At 45.0% G+C, this 10,443-nt stretch overlaps 1 protein-coding gene across 3 annotated transcripts in view; it reads right to left on the bottom strand.

The window, feature by feature from the left end:
* Window positions 1-5,411, bottom strand: part of CUNH7orf31 (chromosome unknown C7orf31 homolog) — a 43,482-nt gene extending 38,071 nt beyond the window's left edge. For 2 of the 3 annotated variants that reach the window (XM_025208118.1, XM_025208120.1), the window contains exons 1-3: window positions 5,355-5,411; window positions 4,727-4,801; window positions 2,367-2,523 (exon numbers count right to left, since the gene is read on the bottom strand). In XM_025208118.1, the coding sequence (XP_025063903.1) occupies window positions 2,367-2,500 (134 nt within the window). In that variant the 5' untranslated portion in view covers window positions 2,501-2,523; window positions 4,727-4,801; window positions 5,355-5,411. The remainder of the gene's footprint in view (window positions 1-2,366; window positions 2,524-4,726; window positions 4,802-5,354) is intronic. The other variant, XM_025208119.1, reaches the window with a different exon arrangement.
* Window positions 5,412-10,443: the final 5,032 nt, after the last annotated feature.

The following is a 10,443-nucleotide window of genomic DNA, read 5'->3' as shown; positions in this document are numbered from 1 at the left end:
GGGGGGAAATCTTTCCCCCCCCCATGTCAGGGTTTTTTTTTATGCCTTCATCAGGAGTATTTGTGTTGACTAGGGTGTGCCAACGCTTCTGCTGGGACTTAAACACAGGAGTTACTGGCTAGAGGTTCTTGTTCCTTTGCTCAGGGTCAGACAGATCACCATATTTGGGGTCAGGAAGGAATTTTACCCCATGGTCAGATTGGTATGGACATAGGATTTTTGTCTACCTCTGTAGCAAGGGGAATAGCCCTCTTCCTTGGATCTCTTGAGCATATTTTACCAACCTTTGCATGAACAAAACATTAGTTGCCATGGTCCCCCTGCTTGACCTATTGCAGATTAGGGTGTTATGCCTTGTGGTTGTGTCAGGGTTGAGTGTCTAGTTTTGTTAATAGGTTAGACAATACATTTGTTCAGGATGGTTTGGATAGGGATGATCCTGCCTCAGGCAGGGGGTTGGACTAGATAACTCTGGAGGTCTGTTCCACTCGTTTTCTCTATGACTCTATGGTCTTGGACAGGAAATGATAGACTAAATGATGCTTTTGCTAAATTTTAATAAAAGCAACCAAAACAGTGTCTTAAATAGGACAATCTTGACGACTGGCAAGGTCCACATATAAAATCTGCTACATCCACTTAATATATTGAGTTTGTACATCAACACTGAATCTGCCCTATGAATAAGGGCAGATTTCGACATCCGAAAAAACTACTTCACAGTTAGGGCGGCTAGGAGCTGGAACCAACTTCCAAGGGAAGTGGTGCTGGCCCCTACCCTGGGGATCTTTAAGAAGAGGCTGGATACTTACCTGGCTGGACTCATTTGAGTCCCGTTTTTGTTTTTAGGGTTTGTGGGGTTTTTTTTTTTTGGGTTGTTCTCCCGCCCTGGCGGGGGGTCGGGCTAGAAGATCTATTAGGTCCCTTCCGACCCTAAAACTATGAAACTATGAATAGTCCATATTGAAACTGATTATTTGATCCCAAAGGAAATACTCACTGGTTGCTAGGGGTATACAGGTTGTCCATTAGTTACAGTAAACATATTAACACAGTATCAGAGTACTCTAAAGCCCATTCATAAACATACATTTTGGTGACAAATATTGTAACCATAGAGAGCTGCACCCTGGAGTTACTTAGCAGCAAAAGGTAAATACTTGACACTAGAGTCCAACAATAAGACAGTAAGAGACTAACACTAGAGTCCAACAGTACCAGTAAGAGACTACCTCTTATAACAATTAACATACATTATTTCTTGGTTATTATTGTTACTTAAAATTGTTTAAAATTCTTGAAACGAGTTTTTCTAAAATAGGGTATGGTGCCCATAGAACCAGAAAAAAATATATTTGCATCTTTGTAAGAAACTCCTTTCACCCAGCCAATTCCTCCAGTTGTAGGGCACTGATCCAATAACCACTGTGTTCAGTGAGATTTTGAACAGGCTTTTAATTCCCCAAGCTTTAAGTACATCACCTTTATAACAATTCACATAAGACTAATACTACAATATACAAAAAACACAGAGTGAAATAGCTTAAATAGTTGCTTATGAAGATACTTCAATCAGGTGGCAGACTGTACAGTTTGACAGGCAGGAGGACTATACTCATAGAGTCTAGTATTTTCATACTGAAGACTAATTATAAGACACCATTCTTTAAACTTAAATGGAAAAAAAACCAGTGAAAATATGTAACAGAGAAAGCTAAGTGAGGTGGAAATAACAAATTTAGTTCCCTATAGCTGAAGAGAAATACTTATGTGGAAGAACATTAGACAACTATCGGTCTGTGCAAAGGACAGGAAACTTGTATCTGTAAAGGATTCCCATCTTGATCAATGCCAAGATTTCCAGAATTATAATACCAAATTTTGCCCCTTGCATATCACTGAAAGTTGTAATTCTGCCCATAACTTGTAGTTAAATACCAATCCTTGGAGCCTTTATTTCATAGACTACTATTATTGTAAAATGCAGATTTCTTATCATGTAAAATTATCTGCATCTTTTTCATAAGTTGGAAGTATAAATGTATAGTTTCCTAAATTCTTTATTAAAACTTCATTTCAGGATACAGCTTTTGCACCTTGATGTATTCTATCAATTAGCTTTCAATGCAATCAACATCCTTTCTAAGCATCTACCAGGTTATTGTGCGAGATGAGACATTTTTATTACATTTTTATATCAAGCTACCAAAATTCAACTTGCAGAATCTAGTTTTTACAGACAAACACTTATGGCAAAGTTCTGTGACTCCATCAATACCACATGGTAAACATGGGAATAGAATTTAATTCCCTCCAATTTAAAACTTCCAAGAAAGTAAATTTTTTTTCAGGTGTTATTTTCTTACCTATCTTGTGACACAGTTGACCGTGGAGGAATTTGAAATGGAGACAATACCTCATTAGACTCTAAGGTTTTTGATAAGGTGTCTGTTACCTCTGTTTCTCTGCAGTAAAAGGGCAGAGCATGTAGCAGTGCCATTCTTCATATTTGAGCTGCTAGGTCTGTAGGGAAGATACACAGATAAAAGGTTAAATCCCAACAAGAATCAGTCGCTATGTCTCGATAAAGTCTGAGAAAGCCACACAAGCAGATTCTGCTGAACTCTGACGCAGTTCAGCCTAGGAAACAGTCCCTGTTTTATTATTGTGGCTGGCCACTTGTCAGATTACATCATTAGACACAAACAAAAGATATTTCTTATACAAGAATGAAACACTATGGTTTTGCTCTACTAATAAACAATAAATAGCCAGAAACAAGCTTTTAACAAACAGCAGAGAAAAATCTTTCTATGGATTTGGATTCTGAAAACATCATTAGTTGTTTTTTTTAGTCATCCTTAAACCAAAAGGTTATTTCTAATCTTCATGGACAAAAAATGACCCCAGGAAATATTTTATAACATATTCCTTATGCTGTAGGCTCAGGAATACTGGTTTTCCACTCTCTCATCCTGGAGGTATTTGCATTTCAGTGGTGGTGCAGGTACTGTAAATACTCTGGAAAGCTCTTTGGTGAAAGGATTCACGCAAGACTCTTCATTGTCTCAAAACCTATGCAGTCATTTACACCTGTGCCATTCTGATTAATGGGAGCAGCTCAGATGCAGTGTGGAAGGCCGGGTTCAGGACTAGTGATTTCTTTCTCTAGCCAACAAAGCTTCTGTGGCTCACAGTAGCAGGAGGCTCACCAAGGTAGAGGATGAAAGAAAACTCTTTTGCTTACATCTACCTCGTTCGACATTGCATACTACTGGAAGTGCCTTTTCTTGCAACCTTCTGATTTCTGACAGAACCATCACACTTCTCAAAAGATGCCTGCTCCCTGGATATATCTATGCATCCCCACAAGTGATATGATGGAAAAAGAGAACACATGGTAGAAGTTCAGAGGATGAGATGGGGGAAGCATTCGTTTTCCTTCCCTTCTCTACCCAGCAAACCTGTCTGAACTTTGCAGCAATAGGATTCACTTCTGACTAAAAATGGGAAGCTCATCAGATAGAGGAAGCTAAGAGGCACTTATGCATCTCTAAGCTGCTTGGGAGCACTTTCCTAACCCACACCCTTGAATTCATGGAAACATCCTCCATAAAGAGCTCATGATGAGTCAGGACTGGGTCAGTTTGGGTGTGGGGGAGGGGGAGGAAGGAAGGAAAGGGAGGGAATTAAGAAGTAATGGGCCTCTAATCGAGACTCAGAGAGAAAAGATGGGCATCTGTTGCAACAAAACAACGAGATGGGATCAAGTATGGCAGGCAGTACTTGGGAGCTGCTCAAAGCAGAAAAGATTTGAAGATGGGAAAGTCTTAGTTTTCTTACCTTCTCAACAAATGTCCCACAGCTCAGAAGGGACTTTAATACTATCTGACCCTCCTGCAATGCTTTATCTTAGTGGATCTCAAGTTCTCAAGCTCCTTACAAAAAATAAGTCAACCGCCATTTTACAGATGGGGAAATTGGAAGCACAGGGAGGTGAAATTATTTTCCTGAGTAGCCCATAATATTAATGGCAGAGGTGGGACCAGATTCCCCTAAACTAGCGTATGGTGTTGTCTTCTGGACTTCCACTGATGAATGCAGCCGAAACCAGGTATGGTATACACCCATTCTCTCATCTCAACAGTGTACTACACCTCAAATCCCCCACTTTGCACTTTGTAGCCCACTGCTGCCCTACCTCCAAATCCCACCTTCTCCTTCCAATCGTTTAAGATTTGCAAGACAAACCTAAGATTCCTGGGGAAAGAGGCACCCTGGAATGCTAGAAGCTTCATCTTGGGCATTGATGCCCTGAAGCAGAGCCATAGCCATGTATGCCTCTTAGAGCCCACAGAAGATGGCCTTCTCCCCTATTTGTAACATTAGCAAGAGTGCCAAAATGCAAATTTCTAAAGTCACTATGAAGGGTGAGAGCTGAAGAGTCTTCTCAGCTTTTTCTGCTCCCCTGTCTCATGCTATCATTGCACAACACACACAACAGACATTTTTTAATTCTTATTAAAGAGATACAGTCCTGAAGACCAAGTTGCTGTAGGCTTTTAGCCCACGGCAGAATCAGGCCCTACAATTCTGTAACCAATTATCTAAATGTCAGTAGACATGGAACTATCTTCCTCAAAAGTGCTATTAGAAAATCCAGATGACAGACAAATCTAGTGCTCTAATCATCAGAAGCTTGTGACCCAAAATATTAAGTGTCTACCTTAAGGTCCTCATTTTTAATGCAGAACAGGCAGATGGTGAGCTGGCATCATTAATGGAGTAAGAGTCTGGATGTCTTGAAAGAAACAATTTTAACTTCATTCTGCAGGGTGTGACCCAGGATACTCACTCCACTATGAGTACCCTGTGGATGCAGTGATGTGGGGCTGGCAAACTGGCAATATCAAGAGCATAATACCACAGCACTCAAATCCTGTAATGTTCAGGTGCAATCCCACTGCACCAACCCCACAGCAGCTGCATCCACTACACACTGGGGGGACCAACTTTTCTGACATGCATGTCCCAAATTAGCCCCAGACCTTTCCCAAGTGCCAGTCCCATTCCCTTCTTCTGCCCCATCTGCCCCAGTGCTGCCCGTCCCCTCCCTGATCTGCCACAGCCAGACCATCTGTATCACGCATGGCGCAGGCCGGGCACCCCTGCTACTCCTCCATGTCTCATAGCCCTTGTAGCACCTCCACATCGGCTGGATGAGGCCGCCTAACACTGGCTTCCGAGCCCCGTACCCCAGCCCTGCAGTACTTAGCCACCCACACACCCTACCCCTGCCTAGACTCAGATATTGCGCACACCCCACCTCCACGCAGAGACATGACATCACGTACCCACAGACCCAACCAACTCCCCCCTCCAAGCGCTGCGCAGGCACGTCAACCCCTTACGCCCCCTCCCAGTCAAGTGTCGTGACCTAGGCAACCAGGCCCGCCCCCCTAGAAGCTGAGTCCAATCCGCGCGCAGTCTTGGAAGGCAGCGCAGCCAGTGAGCGGCGAGCGCGGAGGGTTTGCGCGTGCGCGGGACCGACTCTTGCCCCACCCCCGGGACTGGAGGGAGGGGGTGGAGTCAGAGCGGGTCAGCCCTGTCAGGTCCCTCTCGCGTGCGGGTCGGGTAGTTGGTTGTGGCTGTCCGAACCCCTGTAGCAAGAAGCGGCGCCTGCCCCAGAGCGGTGGCAATAGAGACGCGGGGATGCTCTCACTGAGTCTCCCCTGAGAAATACCGTGCCACCCTGCAGCTGTGAGAAGCAGCTCACCGGGGGAGAGGTCCTAAATCTGGACTTCCCCTGCCTTTTTTCCTTCAATCTTTGCTGGCAGCCCTGGACCCAACGCTCACTGCACCCTGCTCTTGCTGCAGGGTGGCTCACTGACCTCACTATGCCCCTGACTTTGCATCCACCTCATTTGTGTTCCCCTAAAATTTGCATGCAGGATGTGGTGGCAAAACAGTTCTGTCGGGTTGTCACAGCAGGAGTCGGAGCCTGGCTGGACTGGGGCCAAAGGCCTGTGCCAGTCAGCCCAGCTGTAAATGAGTACCTGGCCACTGCTGGGGAGGGATAGTTGGCCTTGTTCGTTTGGAGTCCGGTAGACAGCCAGGCAGGCACCCTATGGGTAGTGACTCTCAACCAGGGTGCCACTGCACCCCAGGGTGCCTTGAGATCCTTTCAAGGGTGCCATGCTGTGTTAGCACTGTTATGTGTGCAAGTGTGATTCACATGAAAAACCTGGCAATGTCAAATGGAAATCCATTCTTGCGGTCTTTCTGAGTTCTTCACAACAGAAAAACTGCTCTAGTATTTTTCTGTAGTCAGTAAGAAGAGTGACAACTAAAAGCTAGCATTTTCTGGGTGTCTGAGGTCTTTCCAGGGGTGGCTTGAGCCTAAAAACATTGAAAATCTTTGTTATAGATTAGCTCAGGCTGGGGAGTCAAAAGCAGCCAGAGAAAATGCTATCCACTTCACTTCCTTATGTGCCAGCCCCATGGGCCATTAGGTGTTGGTGGACTTTCCTTGTTTTCATATTGTGCTCATCGTGACCGGCCTGGTGTTTATTCACCAGTCCCATGGCGGTCCCTTTCTTGATGAGAGTAATAGTGGAATGGATAAGTAAATACAGTATGATTTCAGGTTTCCTTCTAAGGTGTTGTTACAAACAGCATAGAAGGGATATTACATTTAACATTTTGAACAATGCTGGAGCTGTTTACTATGAATTAAATAAAATAGACTTCATGAATGTAACATGTACTAGGGCTTTTCAGACGTTGTATTAACCTGTTCCCAAAAGAGAACTCAATCAGAGGAGACCAGTTTGATAACTATCATTCCCTGTCCTCCAAAATTTTTGTGTCTGTTAATCTGAACAATAATTTACTACTGGAAAACTAAATGGGAAAAGATGGTGAACTCAAGCCTACCTTTTGGCTCCGTGCAGTATCCTGTGACCACATTCTTGTCTGTTTTCAAACTGGTCTCTGACATCACAATGACAGGAAGTTGTACCTTTTGAGGATATGAATATAGTGCAGTTAGTGATGTAGGCAGCATGTTACTAGGTTCTAGTGTTTGAAGAGGTAAGTGTGGCTGCGCAGGTTTTCTGGGCATGATAATTAGTATCTTGAGATTCTGAAGAATGGGGTGTAAGAAAGGGGTAGCTGATGTTCTTCTTCACTTCTGAGACCATGAGGGCTTACCTACCTCACAAGATTTTACTATATTTGAAGAGAGGAGCTCCTCAGATCTGATGAAGCTTGCTTGTCTAATTCTCATACCTAGGTGCAGGCAATTATTTGGGCCTGCAGGCCACATGGGCAGTTCTGGGGAGCTGCTGCAAGCTGGTCAACCTCCCCCTTCCCCCCGCAACAGCCTGGAGCCCACATGCCCTGCAGTTTTTCCCTGCCACAGCCAACAGGCACAGGCACAGACCCAGCCCTAGCCTTGACCCTGGCTCACCCCGCACCTGCTCTGGACTTGCCCCAGCCAGAGAGAGCCATCTGCACATAGCCCTGCCCCATGCCTGCTCTGGACCGCTTGCCCACGCTAAGCAGCGGCAGCATCCGGGCAGAAGCTGCTGCTCGACACAAGGGAAAAGTGTCCCCTTCCCTTCACTGCTGCTGGGCCCTTCTTGCTGCAGCCACCCAGAGCCCGTGCCCGGGCTACCCTGTGGCTCCTTTCCACTGCCATCACCGCCGCCTCCGGGCTGCCCAGTAGGACAGCGGTGGCAGTATGGAGGAGCTGCAGGGTAGCCCAGGTGCAGGCTCTGGATGTCTGCAACAAGAAGGGTCTGGCAGTGGCAAAGGGGAGAGGGGCCGCTTTTCCCCTGTGCCAAGCAGCAGCTTCTGCCCAAACGCTGCTCAGCATGGGTGGGCAGTCTGGAGCAGGCATGGGGCTGCTCAGGGGTGGGGCCAGGGCTGTGTGTGCAAGAAACTGAATGGGAAAAGACAGCCTGCTCTGCCAGGCCAAGTCCAGAGCGGACATGGGGCAGGTCAGGGTCGGGGCTGTGCATGCAGATCTCTGCCAGCACCACAGGGCTGGGGCCAGCAGCAGCTACAGCAGGAAGGAGCTGCTGCCGCCCGGGTTGCCTATAAAGTCAGTTCAGTTGCAGAGCTACCCCAGCTCCACTGCGTGCCCAGGGGGCAGCATGACATGTCATGGACCAGACAGCATCTGGTCCAGGCGGGACTGAGGGACCTGCCACGGGCCAGACAAAGTCCCTCTGAAGGCCAAACCCAGCCTGCAGACGGTATTTTGCTCACCCCTGCTCTAACTTGTCTAACTCCATCTAATTTGTCTAACAAGTAAGCTTGTCTAACTCTATCCCAACTATGCAGTTGGTCCAATAAAAGATAGCACACTAAGAAATGCTTGCCTCTCTCATATTCCTGGACCATCACCGCTACAACTTTGTTCCAACACCACTGTAGCTGGACACATTTGGAAAAATCAAGATAATCAACATGATACTAACCATGATGCAACTGTTGACATAGACCAAGATGAATTCACATTCTGACAAAATACTACTGGTTTTTAGCATAGTTGTGAAGAATGGATTGAATGGATATGGATGCTAACTCAATTATTCAAAAATGTGTAAATATAGGCTAGCCATGATATGGGAAGAACTTTGACAATCAGCATCCCTTATGCCCTCCTAGAGTCAGCAGTGTTCCTTGCCTTCTGCCTACTGCAGATTTCTTACACCATTTTTTGAAACACTAGTTTCTGGCTATTGTCAGAGACAACCCTGGACTTGATGGATTGCTGATCTAATCCAGCCTGGTTCTTTCTGTTTGACAGAGCTCCTGATATTTCTGGATCTGCTTTGCTTTATTCTGCTAATTTCCTCTACCCTACACCCCACCCCCATGTGTCTTATTTGAATTGAATTGGAGTCAAAATAATTTGATGTGATTAAGAGGAAAACTTTTGTTCTGTTTCTCATTCAGTAGCTTGATAGTCATAATTGGAAGAAAAGATGGAAGAATACTGGAAGCAAGTTTTTGGCAAGTGAAAGTGTACAAATAGCAACTCTGAAAACACATTAAATACTCTGTTGTGCTATCATCCAGAAGACCCAGTAATTTATTCATTATATTTTTGGAACATCTGATTACTGTTAGCATGGATCGGTGAAGTACAATTTAATGTTTACATGGTATACTAATACTAAAGTTAAAATCTCTTTAGACATCTATCATATGCTTCCAGAGTTCACAAGCTAATTACTTTCTGCAGAATTTTTACTTTCAGTGGAAATTTTCCATGCTTCATTTTAGCATAACATTGAAGACACCTTGAAGAAAGGATGAGCAAAATCTCATTTTTAACTGTGCAACGTGGAAAAATGACACTTTTCCTACTCTAGAGACTATGAAAGTTTGTATGTTAGGTTTTAATATGTTAAATGTTTGAAATGTATTATTTGCTTCTGAATGCTTTATTGTAAAAAATGGGCTGAGCTGTTTCCATCATCTCTTCCGTTCCACTTATAGAAGAAATCAACACACATGAAATTTGTCAATTTGTTCATAAAGGGTGGATGCACCTCTACAACATTATCCTCTCTCCATAGGATAAGAGGATCTTCTCTGGGGAATGACACCAGTCAGGCCCGAGGAAGGAGTAGGCAAGGCCAAGGAAATACAGTAAAAGTTCTGTTATCCAACATCTTACAAGCCGGCATGCTCCACTAACCAGCATGCCGGCTTGTAAGATAAAGTGAAACCGTAAGTGTCCACCATGGCACTTCTGGTTTCTCCAAGCCCCCATTGCTCAGGGCAAAGCAGCCTGGGCTGCCGAGCCCCCACGGCCCGGGGGCATAATAGGCTGTGCGGGGCTGTGTGGAACTTGCCTCCCTGTCCTGTGGGACCTGCAGGGCACCGTGGGAGGGGCGGCGATGCTGCGGGAGGGGTGGAGGGACACCCCAGAAGCAGCGGCCGGGGCCACGCAATTAACCGGCATATTTTGTTATCTGGCATCCCAGGGGATGCCGGATAACAGAGCTTTTACTGTACATATCATTCTCAGCACCACAGAAAATTTCCTAGGAAAACAAATAATAAAATCTCAGGAACTCACAGGGTATTTTCTGGTAGTGAAGATCTACTGCAGATGTGTTGCCAGGGGATATTGGTGCTAGGGCAGAGGCTCAGAGCCTTTATGTAAATAGCTATTGTAGCAGAAAGCCCCCTTTTCCTCTTGCCTGCATTTGCTCTCCCCTCTTTGAATATGTTTCTCTTTTTCTACCTTTTCTTCCTTCCTCTCTCTTTCACTTTAAGATAAGGAATTGTGTTTTAAAATTTGTATGTGTGCATTTTGTATCTCCCCTTGTAGTTTGGTATTTTTATCTATTTGTGTGCCATGGCATTTGTAGCTTATATTTTATACTCCTCACCTTTCAACTGAATGTGTTTAGTTTCATA

Source organism: Alligator sinensis, unplaced genomic scaffold, assembly GCF_000455745.1.
Source record: "Alligator sinensis unplaced genomic scaffold, ASM45574v1 scaffold978_1, whole genome shotgun sequence".
In the NCBI taxonomy this organism is placed as follows: Eukaryota; Metazoa; Chordata; order Crocodylia; family Alligatoridae; genus Alligator; species Alligator sinensis.
The sequence above is the reverse complement of the archived record's forward strand: the minus strand, read 5'-3'. Positions and strand labels throughout refer to the sequence as shown.